This window comes from Eumetopias jubatus, unplaced genomic scaffold (genome assembly GCF_037043125.1).
Source record: "Eumetopias jubatus isolate StellerSeaLion01/CBP00866 unplaced genomic scaffold, mEumJub1_p1.0 scaffold_9, whole genome shotgun sequence".
NCBI classification, from domain to species: Eukaryota; Metazoa; Chordata; class Mammalia; order Carnivora; family Otariidae; genus Eumetopias; species Eumetopias jubatus.
The window spans coordinates 13,049,151-13,069,220 of NW_028274815.1; the positions used below are offsets into that span (position 1 = coordinate 13,049,151).

General features: G+C 42.1%; 1 protein-coding gene across 5 annotated transcripts in view; it reads right to left on the bottom strand.

The window, feature by feature from the left end:
• Positions 1-1,664: 1,664 nt before the first annotated feature.
• Positions 1,665-20,070, bottom strand: part of CYRIA (CYFIP related Rac1 interactor A) — a 110,777-nt gene continuing 92,371 nt past the window's right edge. For 4 of the 5 annotated variants that reach the window (XM_028099304.2, XM_028099301.2, XM_028099303.2 and 1 more), the window contains 9 exons: positions 17,085-17,206; positions 15,726-15,831; positions 13,864-14,000; positions 13,314-13,391; positions 13,018-13,134; positions 12,847-12,926; positions 11,220-11,346; positions 7,022-7,092; positions 1,665-4,991 (listed from right to left, as the gene is read on the bottom strand). In XM_028099304.2, the coding sequence (XP_027955105.1) occupies positions 4,928-4,991; positions 7,022-7,092; positions 11,220-11,346; positions 12,847-12,926; positions 13,018-13,134; positions 13,314-13,391; positions 13,864-14,000; positions 15,726-15,831; positions 17,085-17,206 (902 nt within the window). In that variant the 3' untranslated portion in view covers positions 1,665-4,927. The remainder of the gene's footprint in view (positions 4,992-7,021; positions 7,093-11,219; positions 11,347-12,846; positions 12,927-13,017; positions 13,135-13,313; positions 13,392-13,863; positions 14,001-15,725; positions 15,832-17,084; positions 17,207-20,070) is intronic. The other variant, XR_003608468.2, reaches the window with a different exon arrangement.

A 20,070-nucleotide genomic window follows, 5' to 3' on the forward strand; every position in this document is an offset into this window, starting at 1 on the left:
TTGACATTCTGAAGAAAATAATTTTACAATTTCCTTCAAGTTCTTTTGATATTTTCTGGAGACAGGTTTTTTCAATGTGGCAGGAGCCTTTTAAAACCACTGGTCCTCAAGTCACAACACTGCAAGAATGGCTAATAAAATGTAACTCCTGACTTGAAACAAAGCCAGTCACGGGGCAAATAAGGACAATTTAAAAATGAAGAGTAAGTGCAGGCAGAGAGAAGAGACTAGAAAGATGCAATTTGTGGAGGAAAACAGGAAGATTTCATATGGGAAAGACTTTCTTAAATGAGTTTACAAGATCTCTCAACCTAAATGACTCTACAAAAATTTCTGGGATTTATCTAATATCCTACTTACCACAATTTCAAAAGGTATTTTTATGGAATTTGTAACTTGATGTGACCAGAGCAGAAAAACTCCCTTCTTTGTAGTCTTTGAGCTGAAGAGATAGAACAGTCAAGACCTCTCTTTATTACTGTATAAAAGGTGTATGAGGGTGTGATCAGCAAGGCTTTGTTTGTGTCTTTGTTTTTTGTTTTGTTTTTACTATTAGAGACCAGGATTTTGGCATTGGATGGAATAACGTATCAATGAATATGAACAGTACAAGTAAATTGTATAAAAAGTATAAGTACATATTATTTAGTATTATTTAATCACTTAAGTTGTGATGACTAAATATAGTACAGACGTTTCAAGCAGCAAATGCTTGCCTAGAAAGAAATTCTATCTACTCAGTGATACCCCGGAGTATGAAGTCAAGGTGAATACAGATTGCATATATTCACTGTTCACCAGGTTTCAAGAATGTGGCCAGCTAAACCCCTCATCTCCATCCTTCCAGAGAGCCCTGATTAACAACCAACTTTTTGGCTGGCATGAAGGGTATTCCTCACTAGCTGTATTCCTCTTGATAATCACACGTACACTCATTTTTTTCATGTCTCTTGACTTTCAACACTCATTTAACTAGGGTCTTTCTCTTTCTCTCTTGGTCCCTTCTCTTCTCTGTCCTTCCAGCTTGTGTCCATTTATAATTTATTAATGTGTCAATTTACAGAAAATTTCCCATTCCTACTCATTTCCCTTTGAGTCTCAAATAGATATAATTATTGTATCTTTGTCTTTTGTATAGAGAAGGTCTCTTTTGGGGACTCTGACCCATTGATAGCACACACAATTAGATCTCAGGTGAAAAGCTTAAAATATGCAAGGACACTCTAAAACAGTTTCAATATTCAATTTTTAAAAGAATTGCTTTAAAGCTGAAGTTGACTGAAAAATGTACATATATAGAATAAGTTAATGGCCGACTTTGTTGCATCCATAAAGGGCTACTACTCTCAAAAGACAGAATGCATGTTCCTTAGCATCTTTGGACAAGTAGGTCTCATGAATCTCTAGATATCAATCATGCCTCTTTTTATTCTATACCTTTTTAAATAATGAAAGATCTTTGCTGAAATTAATAAAATATAGCTGGTACCAAGAGCAGAACATTTTGCGTATTTTATGTTGTATATAAAGAAAGGTGGAAGGCAGGTGGTGTGATTTGCTTGTCCCCAGAGCAGGTGTTTAGCAAATATCGATGTTTAGCAAATATCTATGATCATGTGCTCATCACCCACTCAGCGCTGAACATCATATAAAATAGAGGTATATTTTTAAATATATGTACCAAACTTTAATTTTCATTTCACACTCAAAACTTCTGTACAAAAAGAGGCAAAGCAGGCAAAAAAAAAAAAATACAATGACTTTAGCAAACAACATATGACAACTTTAAAACAGCTTTGTGTATGCAACAGCTTTTATAGATGTAATGGGGAAGTTAGGTTCCAAAATGTCTTTAAGATAAAATTCCACTGTTTATTATTAATGTCTAGAAAAATCTGTAGCTGTTTGGATACAAGACTGAATGAGAATTCTCCGAATTCTACTTGTACAATTGGATTCCAAGATTGGATAGGCTTCGTTTTTCTTTTGAGGAAGCATGATTATTACTTTTTTGTAACTTCAATGTGATGATGTATCAAAAACCTCAGTTTACCATTAATGTCTTGATATAATGATGATGACTAGAAGCAAATGATGAAGCATGAGATTAACAATTAAGAGATTACTATCAAGACTTTCTTTCTGGTTGTTAATAAATACTCCAGCCCTAATGGGCTACCACAATTCAAAAAACTCACTGCCACTTGCTTTCATTAGTAGCTCTTAGTGATGCATGAAAAACTTCTGAGAACAAAGTCATGATGCCAAAATAGCAGCGCATCTGAGAAATGTAATTTTCACCTGTTGTCTGCCCCAAAATAAATATCTGAGTAATGGAAAACACGGTTTATTTGAAAACTATGAAACATCAAATATGAAATATAGTTAAACATCGATATGGATACTGTGGCTAACACTTTCCCCTAAGCCACCCATGGGTCTTAAACACATGTGCATGCAGCACACACAGGAAAAGAAAACATGATTTTTCATGGACTCCTGACGCCTGGAGGACAGTCTGTTAAAAGAATTTGTCTCCCACAGTAGCTCAGGAGTGGACCCAATAGCTATTACCTGTTAGTGATCACAGACGTTCAATTAACTTGTCCTCCTGATCATCAGAGGCAACTGGGCTTTTGAAAACCCATGGACAGGTGGATATTAGCTTTGAAACAAGGTGGCCTGGCTATATTGGGGCAGGCCAGCAGCCCCTCCTGTATGTTTGATCCCATTTGATAAAAGTCTAATTAAAAATTAGAAATGTGCTCAACGATTTCCTCTGCAAGTCCTTTCCTCTCTCCAAGACTTAAACTCCTCACCCAATAAAGGGAACAAATGGACCCAATGATGATAAACATTGAGTGCCTCTATAATTCTTGTCTTGACAGTTGCTGCCCAAAGATGACGTGAGGCTGCCAAATAGAACATTTCTTAAGCTGAACAGTCAATGAATTTGTTCACCCATTGTTTACCCCATTTCCCGGCTTCTTCCAAGGTGTTAAAATCCCTAGGTTTGAAAAGGCCATGAAGGCCATCTAAGTGCATTTCTGTCCTGATGAGAAAACCACCCCCCCACCCCCATCCAAGGAGCTGTACTTGTTCAGCTTGAAAAGTTCTAAGGAAAAGGGCCTTTTTCTCTCTCTGTTGACTGACATTTAGATATAAACCAGAGAATCTGTTTTGTCACTTGACTGGATTTTTTGTTGCTGTTGTTGTTAAAAATAAAACAAAACAAAAGTATCTTTCCCCTTTCTTGGAGGACTCGAGAGAGTGCCAGCTGGATACTAAAGTCTGGAAATCAATTGTGTCTGACGGCTCGTTCCTTGGGACATGGTGAATGACACCCTGATGTACCCAGGCCCAACTTCTGGGATTATCAATCACTGGGCAACCCTTTCCTTCTATCAGAAATAGGCAAGTAATAAAATAAGCCAGACTGAAGATTGACTTAAAAGTGTCCAATCTCATCCCATTGTATGTATGCATAGGCCACATGGTGAAGAGGGAAAGAATCAGGAGTGAGGGATCCTGGGCTCCAGTCCTACAGGGGGGTTGATCCTGTTTGACTTCACCCTCGTCTCTTTCTCCACTGGACGTTGGAACAGGAGATTTTCAAGGTTCCGTTATAAGCTCCGATCTGTGGACAGAATGACTCTAGTCCTGGTCCTATCTTCAAGACAAGGTGGGGTGATGATTCCCGGACTCTATTTCCTAAGGAAGCATGTAAGAGTCAGCCATTTTATTGGCTCGTTGCCTTGTAGGGCTCTTGGAGATCGTCTGTTCTAATTGCCCATTTTATAGATGAAGAAAGTGAGACACAAAGAGCTTAAGTGAATTTCCAAAGACCACATAGTGGATCAATAAGGCTAGGACTAAATCCAGGTACTCAGACCAAAGTTGTACACATTGCAGCAAGCTAGCCATGTGGTCAGGGAGGAGCTACCTTTTAAATACTAGGGAACTGGAAAATGTAGCATTTCCTCCCTCTGGAGTCCCCAGTTTTCTGGAAATTAGTGAAGTACCTGAGACCTCTGTCACCACATGATCAGCCCACAAAGGGCAGGGCCCATTTCAGGAGGGCGGCTGGGCACCCAGGACCCCACAGATACCCGGAATGTCAGTAAAATTACCCAAAGCCAGAGGGTTGAAGTGGAGAGAGGACTGTCCTGTTGCCTGTGTGTCCTTCCTCCCAGCCTGTCCCCCACTTCCAAGACAACCGCCTTCACAGCTCAGCTATGACAGCACATCTATCTATTCTCACTTCTTTCTTACAAGTGGATTCAAGCGCAGGTGATTTTCCTCCTGCAGAATCAAAAGGGAACGTTAGAGGAATATAAATCCAGAGAGAAGGGGACTATGTCGCTAAATAAAATAACGTGCAAACAAAAAAGCTGCACATGTGGTTTGCAGTCTGAGGGAAGAGAGGTGGGGGGCGTGCTGAATTCCAAACACTTGAGTTTGTGTCTTCACATGCATTTTTCTTTTCTTGGATTCCTCTCTCCCTCTGTCAGGATAACGGTTGTGTTTCTTGTAGCCAAGCCGACACAGGAAATCAAATACTTCGTGTTTCTATAAGTAAACTTCCCAGAGAGATTACACATCTAGAATTAAAACACTACCACAAACTATTGGGAATTTTGGATTGTTACAGGTGTAGTTAAAGGACTCCAGTAGTAAAGACCAACATCTCCAAATTTTGGCTTTGGAGAAGAGGGTTTTGTTTTAGACATCAAAGGTTAGGCTCTCAAGTCAATTTATGCTCTGCTGGGTCGAGTCAGTCAAGATACAAATTAAAGTCCATATATTTTAGCGACAAGAAGGAAACGGTTATGTAAATACACAAGTATTAACATCAATCTGTATTAAATTATGTAAACATATACATCTTCTGAGGTCAGCACATAGATCCTCTTCTTTGAGCAGAGCTCTACTGAAGCATTGCTCGAATCTGTTTGGAAGTTGATTCATCGTTCAAGTGCTTGGTAGTGAACCTGGATGGAGCGAAAGCAATGGGAGTCAGTGTGGAAACAGTGCTCTGCCAAAGCTTCATGATGACTCTCAGCCCATCTTTACCTTGAGAGACACAATGGCTACTTAGAAATCAAACTCGGGCTCATTCCTTACACAAATAACCACACTTTGATCCCCAGTGTAGTCTCAGATGGATTTAGTATTTGATTCTTTTTCCTAAAGGAATTTTGTAGTGTGGTTATTCAACAAGTAGACCTTTTATCTAATCAAATAAATATACAGAGGAGATAGAAGCCATCACATTTTCTGCGGAGGTCGACTTCACGTGAAGGAGTGCAGCATTTCAACCATCCAGGCTCCCCCTGCTGAGCTGCAAATTTCAGAATGTGGATCTGCATCCCAACATTCCCCCAAAACTTCAACGCTGATGGTTTTCTACTTTCCTGGGAAGGCTTATGCCCATTGCCACCACAAGGGGGCACAAATGCAGGTAAACAAGCCAAATAAGGAGCAGCCCAGTCTGCATCCTCACATTAACCTGGCGCAGGCACGGCGTATGAAAAGGAAGGAAAGGGGAATTACCATGTCATCAAACCTTGCCAGGTCCTGGACACTCGTGTAAGTCCTCATTTCACCCACACTAACTCTTTGCAGAAGAGGTTCCCGCCTCCATTTTACAGGTGAGAAAACTGAGAATCAGAGAGGTGAAATGACCTATTTCAGACCGCAAATCTGCCAATGTGTGTGATTCGCGAGGGATCTGTGGCTTCTGATTTGGACCCAAGTCTGTCTGCCTCAAAAGCCATTCACCACAATACCTACAAGAAACCACAGATGCCAACACTCGGATGGGACTCACTGTTCAGCCCAGTGCCCTGCTCTTCACGAAAGCCTTGCTCGATTAAATGAGGCGGGAAAGTTAAAAAAAAAAAAAAATTCAGACACCAGAGTCTTACTGCGTACGGGAAGCCAGCGCCTGCTGGGAAATGGGCACCAATGGAGAAAAGCTTGGTTCACGCACGGAATCTGGAAGGCTACTCTCTTAATGATACATCTGTTCTGAAGAATGATGACCTAGCAGCGCCACAAAACAGCATCAACCTCAGTTTTATTCGTTAAATGTGTGGCTGTTTCTTCATTTATTAAATGGGGATAATAGATCACCTTCCCTCTCTTGAGTTGTGATAATTAAATGAGACAACATACTCGGGAGTGGAATGTAAGACATGAGCATTGTACACAGATAGAAGATTATTGATCCAGTCCACTTACACTTATTGAACACTTACTGCATGCACAACAGTGAGTGGGACTTGGGAAAATCAAAGATGAATAAGAGAGCGAGGACCATAAACCTTCCAGATTGCAATCCAGCAGTGGAATGATTTACGTGGTAGTATGATTTAACAAATTCCTGTACATGTGTCACGGCTGAAAAATAAGAATCCCTTCTCTGGAGTGTATTAAGCACGTGTATCCTTGGAAGAGAGGCTGCTTGGGCATCAGCTGTTAGCGGTGAGAAGCTGAAATTAGCCATAGTTGCCAAATACTTGGGCATCCAGGCAGGGTAGAGCAGGTCACCCAGGGAGCTTTAGAACAAACACAGAGTGGATACCTGTGTCCCCACCCTGGAGACTCTAATGCATTCGGTTGGGTTGGAACCTGAGCATCAGGGTTTTCTAAAGCCACCCACAATTTTCACGTACAGCAGGTGAAGGGGCAAGTGAGACTCAGGAAGCTTCTTCTTCTGATGAGTCTCCACTAACCACAAGGCAGCACAGCCTGGAGTCAGGCCCACGGCGTGTGTGGTCACCCAGATCCAGGGGTATGTTCTAGCTCTGTCGTGTGCTGTGTGACGTTGGGCAAGTTATTTCATTTCCCTACATCTCAGTTTCTTCCATCTGATAAAAATGGTGCTGACTTCAACTGGTTGTTGGCAGGATTAAATGTGTGAAGACATGCACGGGGTTAAGCCTGATGCTCTAGAGCCTGGTCCCCAACAGCATCTAAGTTTGAAGTCTCTCTGAAGTGTCGCAGGGCTGAGGCTTACCTGAGGGCATTCAGTAGCCCCTCCACACTGTCCGGGGCCTGTTCCTTCAAAACCTTTATGCAGCCTTTCATCTGGGAGGAGAAAGCACAACATTTTGTTAATAGCCTAGCAACTCTGTCCATGACAGTATCCGTTCATACTACCATCGGTCCCTAATCAGATCACGTTATTTCTGTCCAGAGAAATCAAATACAGAAATGACCAACAGACCTTCTTACTCCTTCATGTTAGTGAGTTGCTCTTCATGGCGCTTCTAGAAGTTGTGTATCACTTTTCATACTCTACTGCCATTAAACATTTCATGTGTCTGCCATGTGAGGCCAAAGACTTGAGACTGTGATTTTGTCTTGTGCTCCAGAGCCAAGCGTAGGGCTCCCCCCACCCCCCCCCACCCCCAGTAGCTGCTCAGTGGACACCGACTGCATGAATTACAAACCCAATGATTTTATGCCATCCCTCTTTCCAGGATGCTATTCCTCCTTTAGCTGTTTGACTGGCTTTTTTTTTTTTTTTTGTTAGGACACAGCTAAAGATCACCAAAACCAGGAGGCCTCTGCGCACCTCATTACCTTCATCAGGTGGAAGTAACCACTACCTCTTTGGGCTTCTGATAGCATGCTGGCATTTTTCAGAAGATCTTGGAGATCTTGGAGATTTTAGTGCCTGAATTATCTTGGCTCCCTCACTAGGAGGGGACTGGTGAAGGACAGAGGTGAAGAATATGAACCACTGGGGCACCTGAGTGGCTCAGTCTTTAAGTGTCTGCCTTCAGCTCAGGGTCATGATCCCAGGGTCCTGGGATCAAGCCCCGCATCGGGCTTCCGGCTCCGCGGGAAGCCTTCTCCCTCTCCCACTCCCCCTGCTTGTGTTCCCTCTCTCACTGTATCTCTCTCTGTCAAATAAATAAATAAAATCTTTAAAAAAAAAAAAGAAGAATATGAACCACTTTGGGGTAGACAGCTTTGGTTTCCTCCATCTTTGCTTATGTACCTGGATGAACCTGGGCAAATTTCTTAGTTTTTTGTGCCCTTGGAATATAATTTATTCATAATTTGGGAAGTCCATGAAAACTAGGTTTACATAGATCACATTATATTATGCATATCCTAGAATTTTTTTTTTTGACAAAGAAGTATCTTCCTGCAAAAAATACAATCGCTCATTTTAAACTCAGATGTTCATGCTCTGTATTGAATTTGGATAGACCAAGGACCTCTTTTATCATGGTTTCTTTCAAATATTTTCTGTGGGTATACTTCTGGTGTGTAGGAAGTTTTATCTTATGGCCTGATAGACCCTGGTAGATTGATGGAGGTGACCAGAAGCACAGGGTTGAGAGTCATTTGAGGATCACATTATAGGCTCGTCAAGAAAGAAGGTCATCGTCCATCAGAGGTGTCTGTCATGGGTGCAGGACAGGCAGAGCCTAAAACATGCCAGGTGTGTGCCATCCTGAGCCTGCTCACGTCCAAGAATGGGCTCCAGCCCAGGAATGTAGAGATTTGGTCCCTTTCCCAGTGGAACTCATGGTCTAGTGGTAGAAGAGACCCCCAAGTTTCTCTGATAAGTGCCCGCATTCTATCAGGAACACAGAGAGCCGGGCTTTCTGGCACCCAAGAATGGCATCTCTTCTCTCAGTGACCCAACCCTTCTGGGCCTCAGTGATGTGGCTCCGACAATTCACTGCTCTAGGAGCCCTCCCCCTCCCCTCTGTCCACTTCGGAAAATCCTAGCCCTTCTCCAAGGTCCACCTCCAACATCACCCTCTGTCTCTTCTCAAAGCAGAATAAGCTTCTCCCTCATCTGGGTTTCCAGGGTGTGTTCTCTGTAAGTGCATATTATGAATGACACGCATCTCAGGGCTTCACAAATAAATATTTGTTTTTTCACAGCTGATGATTTTTTTTTTTTTTTTTTTTTTTTTTTTTTTACAGCTGATGATCCTTAAAGGATATATAAACCCAGTACTGGCTTAGAAGCAGACTGGTATCTGAAGGCGCCCCTTTATGGTGTCAAAGGAAATGGCCCATCTTGAATAACGTGTTGTATTTGGTAAGGCTGAAACTCTCTTAGAGAAACATGCACACTTCAGTATGAACAAGCTTTTCCTAGTGAGACTGAGGAACAAATAGATTTCATGAAGACTACGAGTGGTTAGCTTTAACATTATATAATGACTATGACCTCAACAGAAAGACTCAGTAAATGACCAGCAAGGACAAGCTTTTACAATGTTAGGGATACAAGCCATAGTTGTCCCCAGTATATTTTTAATTGTTGACTCTGTGACAAGTTAACAAGTGGCTCTGGTCAATGAGAATGTCCTGTGGGCACCAAACAATAAACCCAATCCACATTCAAATGATGTTCATGGAGTTATTAATAGAGTTATTTATATTTGATCCATAGTATAAGAATGTTAAAGACTCACAAAGAATATAGTAAAAATGTTCATTGGTCCAAAAATAATTCCATGATATACTGTGATGCAAATAAAATACAATTATAGCAGGATGCTGATCTGTTATGTACACACACACATGCATATACACAAACATACATATAAAAGGAAGGGAGTTAGATATGCAGCCATATTGACCCTGGTCATCGCCTATGGTAAGGTTACTATAGAAAGATACATTCCAATTTTCTGTATTTTGACTTCTTATGTTTTCCTAATTCTTTTATACTAAATACTTTTTTTCTTGGTAGACAGAAAATAACAAAATCATACTAAAAAATAAAAAAATAATAATAAAGGCTCTATGAAGAACCATGCCTAGCTGTGCTAGGAAGCCAGACCTTCAAAAATAAATAATCCAATTCCACTTTAATTGATAAATTTCCTTAATGCTCTTCAGACTCATGGTCCCTCTGGGCATGAAGACTTTCTGTCTGCACAGTACTAAAGTATCAGAGAGGCTTTTCTGTGCAGATGAGTGAGAACAGGGTGTGCCCCCCAAACTTAGCACAGTCAGAATGAGTTAATCCCAAAGGGGCCTACTGTGCTCTTAAAAGGCCTTATATATATACATATATATTTAAAGATGCTTGAATTTTATTTTATTTTATTTTTTAAAGATTTATTTATTTATTTTGAGAGAGTGAAAATGAGAGAGAGAGAGAGAGAGTACACGAGAGGGGGGAGGGTCAGAGGGAGAAGCAGGCTCCTTGCCGAGCAGGGAGCCCGATGCGGGACTCGATCCCGGGACTCCAGGATCATGACCTGAGCCGAAGGCAGTCGCTTAACCAACTGAGCCACCCAGGCGCCCAAAAGGCTTTATATTAACACACAGGATACACTATGGGGATGATGCTGCAGATGAGGACTAAGAGGAGATGTCTTTTATGCTACAATCAACAGAAGTCACTTGCACACCAAAATCATGAGTTTTCCATTTATGTTCATTCATTCGGCAAAAACACTGAGGAGTACCTATTGAGCATCATGCTCTATGTCGTGTATGGTGTTAGGCGGTAGAGCAGATGTTGGGTATACAGATCATAGTCTCTGCCCTTACAAACAAACTTGGAGTCTGCGAGGCAATCAGAAAATCCAAAATGGTAAGTGCTCTGGGAGCCAGCAGAGAAGGGAGGTCCTGACCACGCAGGGTACAGGAGATGTGTTCCTGAATGAGGTGACATTTGTGGAATGGTTTAAAGGAATCCACCCATCAGAAAGAAGGGAGGGTCCTCTGGGCAGGGAAGGGGGCTCAAGCATATCCCAGTGACATCAGGTAGAGCCACCAGGGGGGGTTGGTAGGAGAGGAAGTTGGAATGTTGTTTGAAATTTGACCATGGTGTCTTGTAATCCAGTATCTCCCAATGCTGTTTACTTTAAGACATATATGACATGCTAATATCTATATATTCACATGGCACATTGGGTACCCAAACTGAAGGGGCAGTTTGCAGCTAAGTGACTCTTCATATCTGCTCAGCTTCTCTGCAGGCTGAGATTAGTGTCTCTGAGCTCCTGCTATGGTTTTTGATTGGATGTTTTGCTTGTAAGCACATGAAAAAGAATGGACTTCTTGCTATGGGGAGGGGGCTTGCATCTTGGAGAGATCCCCACTTCCAAGTAGTGGAGGGAGGAAAGAGAGAGCTAGAGAGCGATAGAGACAGAGATAATCAAGGTCTGTCTGGCCCCATTCATGCGAGCTCTTATTTGGAAAGCAGAGCTCGTCACTATTCTTACATCAATCTTGGATGTCTTGCTGAACGCTCCCACGGGGTGAACGTGGTCATAGAGAATGATGACCCCCACCATCACCCTCATGCAGAACATCAGCGTTTCTTCGCTTGTGAACCTGCTCCTGTACTCCCTGGAAGAGAGAAGAAATGGCAGCCACGTTAACGTCCTTGCTGGAGCAGATCCACTTCCGGCCACTTTAGACTCCTCCAATCATCTCCTGAGAACAATCCTGGACCTGTAACAACCAGGGTAATATGCTCTTAAGGAAGCCCATGATGATAATTCTCCTTGAAGCTATCCAACCAGCAATTCAGTGTGAAAATAAGGTAAATTAGAGGGCAGTAAATTCTCTTCTCTGCTGCCCTTCAGCGGGCCAGCTCGTCACGTACATCAATCCCCCCACCCATCAATCTTGAATATTTCATAGCAGGTCCCTCTGGCTGTCCAAGATTATAGAGAATAATGGCTTCATTATGGAGAAAAAGAACCAGGCTCATTTCTACAGAGCGGCTATCATGTCTCCAGTCAGAGTAACTTCCTTTGTTAAGACACAGGCTGCAGATTGAATTGGATTGGCAAAGATACGTAAAAGAAATTATGTGCCATTCACTGGGGCTGGGAGTATTTGTGGAGTTTGAATTTTGTTCACTTACCTTGATGGGGTCCCTGATGATTCAGCTAATTCAAGATAATTCTAGAGGCTTTCTTAACACCTATTTCATTATGAATTGGGCCGACAATGAGGACCATTACTATTTCTGTCTTGGAATAAATCTTAACTTTGGTAAAAGTGAAATATTTGAAATTAACACCATCTTACATTTGAACAGAGGATCACATTCCATACGGCTCTTTTGAGGTCTTTAGCCCTCCCAAGCCCTCTGCCGCATAGATGGCATTATGGGAACCTCATAGGAGAAGGAAACAAGGCCTTGCAGGCCATACCACCTGTCTACATGCACAAAAGTAGCTAAAGAGGTAACTGGAACCCTGGCTTGTGGGTGTGGACTTCCTCATTACCACGCTGCCTCTCCATTAACAACCTTTGACACTTCTAACAATCCAGCAACTAGTTTAAGTACAAAGAAACTATTGTGACAGGCAGAGTCAGAAGGGAAGGGTAGGGAAGGGAGAAAAAGAGAAGGGAAGAGGGACAGAAGTCTGATACTCCATTATCATTCTTGCAACAATATTACCCCTTCTGCTCTTCATTCTAAATCTTCTGCCAGATCTCTTCTCCAATATACTTATAATAATAATAATAATAATAATACCCAGTCATTTATCCAGCCTTCCATTTGGCCCTTGCCCATCTTCTACTGCATCTTTGGTTTGAGTCCTGGTTTTGCCATCTAACAAACTACTCAACCTTTGGGAAGTCAGTTAACCAGTTTGAACCTCAGTTTCTTCAACTATACAAGGGGGCTGATTACATTTATCACCCAGAGTTCTTTATACAACTAATTCAGATAATATACCTGTAAATGTCAATGTGCTGACCCAAATGTTAACACCACCACCACCACCACCATCATCATCAATATCATCATCATCATCATCAACAACATCATATTAACAAGCTCTCTCCACATGACCTCTAGACCATGAATGTGCCTCTGATCTCACTTACGGCGTTTCCAGCATGACTTTACAAACACTTGTCATCGTACTGAGGCAGTCTGTCGTGTTCTCTATTGGCAGGGTTTTGTTCTAAATGGAAGACACAAAAGTATATTAGCCCTTCTAGCAGCTTTTCTGTGCAGTTAAGAAAAAAAGCACCTCAGTGCTCAGCCTCACTTACTTCGGAGACAAAGTGCATGGTGGCATTGCTAAGGGTTTTCAGCATTGGTGTGGCTTCTGCATAGAAGAGGGACATTCGATTGGCCATCTCATTATTGACTTCATTCTCAATGTCTAGCTGATGAAAATAAGAAGAGAAGACACAATTGATAAAGACGGGGTCAAAAATCCCCAAACAGTGTCTGCTGGAAACAGAATCACAGACGAAGGCTGTCTTTTCCCCGGGCCCTGCCTGATGCAGCAGTCAAAGGATGACGTGGAGAATGGGTGTACAGACCAGGAGACTCAGGGGCTCACATGCATGTTGTTGATGCGGTTGCGACTTATCGTCCTTCTGTAGTAGCTGAAGTCGTTCTGAATAGCTGGGTTCCTCATCTGAAATTCAGAAGAGAAGAAAGAAGGTCATCGCTCCCCATCACAGAGAGGATATGCATTAGGAGCCCAAACTCTAGACTCGGTAAATAAACCAGGACATCTCTTGGTGACACAACAATCAGAATAACTTCTGGTTAAAAATAAATACTTAGAGCCTCATTGTTTTAATATAGGCCCTGCTTTTCCTATCACCCTGATTGCAGGGAAAGAATACTTGTTCTCACCCAGGACAGATACTTTGAAAAGGTTTCCTCTTCTTGAATTTGGCAGATTTTGAATGTCCATGCACAAACCGCCATCCTACATCACGCTGACTATAAGGAATGCAAATTCTCACCACATTTTATGTCTCTGTAGGGAAGGAGCTACATCTTACTCATCTATTCCCCACCCCACGGCATTAGCAGAGTGCTGGCACACAGTAGGTCCCCAGGACATGTCTGTTAAACTGTCTTATCGTGTGTGGTCTAACCTTCAGCTCATCAAATCGCAGGGTAAAATGGAGAATTTCTGCGAACTCCTTTGCCAGGGCCTGCTCCCGTTCCAGGTGCTGGGTTGGCGTGTAGGGTGGACAGGTCAGAGACTCTAATAAACTCTGAAGAGCTTTCTCTGAAAGTCAAAGTGATAAATACATATCTGAGGTGGCCCACAGAGATCATTCTAAAAGCACAGTTCTTAGGCCCCATTGACATTCTCAGAGATAACCTGCTTGAGTCTTTCTTCTCCACGTCTTTTCCCATAGTCATGTACAGTGCGACACGTGCAGGAAGGAGAAGGAGCCCATCAGGCCCGAGCAGGCTGCCCCCCCCCCCAACCTGTGGAAGACCCCCACCCAGGGCCACACAGTTTTGCCCATGTCTCTCAGAGCTCAGCTCAACTCTCAGTGTTCCATAGTGCCAACTCCGACCACTGTTTGGAAACCAGACACAAGTTTTTGGATCCTGTCCATGAGACTGTGTGGTACTTTTCTGCCAACCCACTGCCATATCGACCACCATTACTGCCCTTGAAACAGTCTCATTACTCCTTCTTGTCTATCCCTAAACCTTCCCTCCCGTTTTCCCTTCAACATATTTCTAACAATACTGACTCATTTAACCAATCCTCTACAGCGGGGTTAGCCAACGATGGCACAAAGGCCAAACCTGGCCCACGGTCAATTTTCACAAATAAAGTTTTATTAACACATAGCGCAGCCCCACTTTATTTCCATTCCTTAATGTATTGACTATGGCTACTAATGTGCTACAATGGCAGTGTTGGGTGGCTGCAACAAAGACAGGGCGGCCCCCAAGCCTAAAATATTTCTTTCCTTATCTGCTCTTTACAGACAAGTGTGCTATGCACCTGATCTACAGTCCTTAATTGTCTTTTATAGCATCTTTACAAGGACATCTCTTGCCTTTTCCATTTATGGGGATGTACTGCCTTCTGAGGTAGCCAGTTCTACCTTGGTCTGCTCTGACAGGTGGATCTTTGTCCTTCTGTTAAAAATCTGACTCATTAGGATTTCAGTTCATTGGGTCTAGATTTACACTTTGAAGAAACAGAGAAGGAGGAAATAGGGAGAAGCTAACCGAGAGTCTCCAGAAGCTCTCTTTTCTTGAAAGACTATTTTAGTTCATTCAACCATTCCCTTTGGGTCTTAGCTTCAAGTTCTCTCTACACCATAACTATTATTCCCCTAAAGTATTTCAGTTTCTCTGTTTAACTCTTAAAATGTGACATTCGTTTACAGCAAAAGTAAACATGACTATCCCTTTCCTCGTTCTAGCTGTATTAACTAATGAAACCTCAGACAGCTTTACTCTTGGGGGAGTGGTTAGATCATACAGGTGGTCACATCGAGCCAATTGTTAACCAGACTCGACTTTACTCTTGCCTCTGCAAAGCCATCCCGTACCCGTACAGGTTGTTTTTAAAGCTTAAGGGCAGAATATTGTTTGTTTTTCCCATATTTTACTATATTAAATTTATCACATGTCTCCAGCAAATCAAGATTTTGGGGTTAGCAGGTAACCTGTTCATTTCAACTTCTCCGTCATTTAGAAATGTGATCAGCCCACAACAAAAACTGTTAGCTGCGAACAAGACCACAGTATATCCACCAGTAGAGACATGCTCAATGTGCAGGTAACTGCAGGGCAGGGAACTCTGAGATGAATTTAAAGAAATGAAAATGACAGGTGTTTCTGTCCACGAATGGCCTCTCCTAAAACACTGCAGATCGATGTGGCCCATTCCCCAAAGCACTGAGCTATCCCTTTCTGCTCCTTAAGCAAACTCTGTAACAGAGCTTCATATGCGGGATGAAAACCATAAACACGTACTCACCTAGCCTTATGGAGAATTCATAAAATCTCTTTAGCCTCACAACCAGAGGACATACTGCATTCCAAGCTTTTTCTTGAAGCTGAATGTCGTTGGGATTCTGAATCGCCTACAAAAACAAGATAAAATTGTCTGTTTAAAAAGAAGCAATAAGCTCCACATCAAAATGCCTTAAGATTGAGAAGGGATTTTAGTTTAAGAAAATACAGTGCCTGATAGACTTCCCTAATGTGCTCGTAAACTGACATCAGTTCACCAGACTGTCCTCCAAGACGCTCAGTTAGAATGGAGATTTCAGCCCTTGAACATAATGTAAATGACCCTACAATTAGATCCTGTGTCATCTTGTTTCTCTTATTTTAAGTGCAAAAAATTGCAAATCTAATTGGAAGTCATTCAGCCTTCCTCCACCACATTTTGATTCTACTAAAGTAGAGCCAGAGCTCATTAGGAAGTGGGGATCCCGTAGACATCTTCCTTTCTCTACAATATGTATTACATGCCTTCCGTTCTGTGACCTAAATTATCTAAATCAATGGCGATCCCTAAGTAGAAAGACCACCTCTTAAGAGGCTGTCACATTCTTGGAAATGTTGTTTTGTCTGGGTTTCAGCAGCTTACAGATTCTGTTAGTGGGTTTTCTTCCAGAAAGATGGCAACAGTGGCAAGTGGGGTGTGCCTGTAAGTGCGTATAGATGTGCACATGTGTGTATGTGTTGATACTTCCACAAAACTAATTATTTCAAAAAAAGGTGTGTGAAGTTTCTTGCCTTTAAGGCATTATTAAGTCTTAAAAGACACTGACAATCTTCTTTTTTGTTTTGTTTTTCAGGGATTTCTTTTTTTAAGCTCAAAGTCATTTCAAGATGGCAGACCCGCAGGCTACTTAAAGCAACCTAGTTTATGGCTGATCTTTGTGACACTGTGGGACCTGCCAAGATTATTACAAAATGCTGAGGAAATTCATGCAAACCCAGACCTCATGATTTACAGTTTTGTTTTTTTTTTTCTTTTCTCATGACTTATATTTCAACTGTTGTCCTAGACTTTATATGTATGTTTCCCTTACATGAAGTAATATGCTGCGGAATCACTGTTTGAACGTCAGTCCTGTGCTATCAAATGTATGATTGAGACGAGAATGGCTAATGTTTTACAAAGTCTACAGCACCGTGTGCTCAGATGAATGTACTAGAATAAAAGGGGCCATTCATACTTCGTGAAAACCACATTACCCTCCTTGTTCTTCCTAGTACACAAGGAAATACTAGGGCTATTACTTAATCTCGCTGGGTGTGTGTGCATGTGTGGTTTCCCTTCTCGTCCGAGGGTGTTGTCAGCTCAGTGTTATCATTGGCATACATCTCGGATCTCTGGCCCTGCGCCCTTGTAAGCCTGCAGGTCTGCGAGGATGCTCTCAGAATCCTGGAGGACAGCGCTGATCTGGTTCCATATTTCCCTCTCTCCTTCTGTGGGCTGGGCATCTGAGCAGAAGGGAAACAAAAAGACACAGAGGGATGATGTTTACAAATGGCTTGGAAAGAAGATCAGCATTCCGTTCTACCTGCTAGAAAGTCCTGTTTAATTCTTGCAGGTTTGGTCTTTACTCTTTTTTTTTTTTTTATAAGCTGCTAGGAAAGGAACCTGAGACAACTTCTGTCCACGACTCAGTTCAAGCCAGTCATCCATCTGTCTGCACACGTTACACCAAACACGTTGGAATCACTGAGGGCACTTTACTCAATCATGTAGGACATACTTTTTGCACACCTATTATGTGCCAAGTGATTAAGTGGGTGATAGAAGGCATCAGTATTGTCTTTGGGGGGCCCCGTTTTATAGGAGAAGCTACTGAATAGTTCTGTTATGACTAAAAATCTGGGAATCTGAGTATAGGTGGGAAAAATAGTCCCCCTTATATTACCATAGAAACAAATAAGCTTAAAATATTAGATAATCCTGCAGAGCCATGACAGAGATGTATCTTTCTGGAACACAAAGACACGGAGAAAGCACTGAGATTGATCACTGAATGTGAACTAAAGAAATACAGGACGTTCATTTTATTTATTTGTTTATTTGTTTGTCTATTTATTTATTTATTTTTAGTAAGCTCTACACCCAATGTGGGGGCTTGAACTGATGACCTCAAGATCAGGACTTGCATGTTCTACTGACTGAGCCAGCCAGGCACCCCCAACAGGAGGTTCATTTTAAAGACACTTGTACTGTTCAACACTGATCTTGACTATAAACACTACCCACAAGAATCAGTGACACACACAGGTTTACATAAATAAAGAACATATTCTACCAGCCACGGAAGCATTTCCTTAGCTCTTAATTCCCACTTTCACACTGCATTCCTGTAGCCAATATATATTCTTGTCCCCAGGAGTATTTTGTGGAAGTTGGTGGGTGGAAGTCAAATGGTGGTAAAGATTAGGTTTTATCTCCCAATACCTATAAAATAGGTTACATGCCTGGGCTAATAAGGAAATTAATCTCCATCCCAAACAAAGGCACTGCTAATGGAAAAGGAGGATGGATGTCACCTCCTAAAAATTCATTTTCAAAAATCCAAGTCCTAAGGTAGTGAATTCTCTCAGCAGACCCCACTCATGGAAAGGTAGGATAGAGTTATGTCGGGTATAACACTCATGAGTGCATCATGAGGAACATGACAGAGACCTACTAGGTTACAGTACAGAACCTAGCCTGGGAAGCTAGATTACTCCTTTATCTTTTTCTACTCTTCCACTGTTTCTGGAAAATTCTCAGGTACAGTGTTACGCATGATATTAATGACTTCACAGCCTATCCTTTCCTGTCTCCCAAACTTCTCTCAAAGTGATATGGGTGTCTTAAACAGAAACCTTTAAAACCTCATAAGTTAGGAAGCCTGTAACTGAGGAGAGTATTTCAGTGAACAGAATTTCAGGGCAATTTCTGAGTAAAAAGAAAGTCCGGGAAGAGAACGTGTGACAAAAATGCAACATGAAGGTCCTAGAAAACAATGAAAAAGAAAAAGCTCATTCCCTCAAATCCTTTCCCTCCTTTGACGAATGCGCTGAAAAATCAGAAGCTAAAAAAGGCCATTTCCTAGAGAGAGAGATATTTGAAGAGGAAGAAAAGAAAAATAGACTGTGACCAAATTCTGGGGGGCATGGGGGTAAGCTTCTTCAAGTGTAATTATAAAGTAGTATGTAAAGAAGACACTTGGAGACCAGGAAAGGGAGCCTTCCGATCGCGGCTGTCACAGTGGCTCCATCTGAGTGAGTTGCCACTTGAAGTTTTAGACAAAACAGAATTAAAATGAAGTGGCTAGAAGATGAGGACCAGACAAACACAAAAACCCATTCTTCTAGTGATTAACACAAAAGAAGAAAACTTTCAGTCAGTTTTTAAAAATGGAAGCCCTTTCTTAAGTGCTTCAAAAAGATCATCTCCAAGAGAGTGGCCTAAAAGCGGTACCGGCCATAGATGGGCAAGCTTTGCTCTCTATCCCAGGCGAGCTGACACTTTCTGATACGACTCAACCCCAACACTGATGTGACCACAAAGAGCTGGATGAGTGACATGGGGTGGTGTCACATCTCTCTCAGGGGTGGCAGAGTTGGGGCTGTGGAGAAGCCCTTCTGTCTTACAGGAACCCTCTCACAGCACGGCAGTGATCTGTGAAACAGGACCCCCAGTCCCAGCCTTCCTCTCCGGGAGAATGTTTCTTTTGGCAGATGTCCTGGTGTCTTATTAAAAATGTTTTTCATATGGCCCCATTTAGCAGGGGTGGGATCAGGTCGGAGAAGTCCAATTCATCATTCCTTCTTCATCCCGACTAGAAATGTGTTGGCTCGTTTTCTTCCATAATTTGTTAGTCTTCTTGGATGCCTTATTTTTTTTTTTCTTCTTCCCCTGTCATGGAACTGAAGTCACTTCTTCATCCAGCTATCAACTAGGCCCTTGATGGTGGCAGCATGGTCCCTGCCTTCTAGGGACTCAAGTCACATGTGGGGTCAACTTGCAAGGTGGAGAGTGCTGACTGGGGAGAAGCTCTAATCTATCTGTCTGTTCTGTTTTTTTTCAAATAGAAAAAGGACTCTGTAATCCTAATTTGGCATTGGCTCATATCCCTACGGAAGTTCATGATTCATTCTACTTTGATCCCCCAGCCATGTGACCAGACACCCAAGACTAATTAATGAGAATCTGACCCATTAGGCCATGGGACTCTGGCTTTGTTTCATGTGACCTTAAATCTTCAGGGCCTGGCATGATGCCTGGCACATAGTATATACTCAAGAAAGATTTGCTGAATAAAATACCTGGATGAATGATTTACTTCCCACAC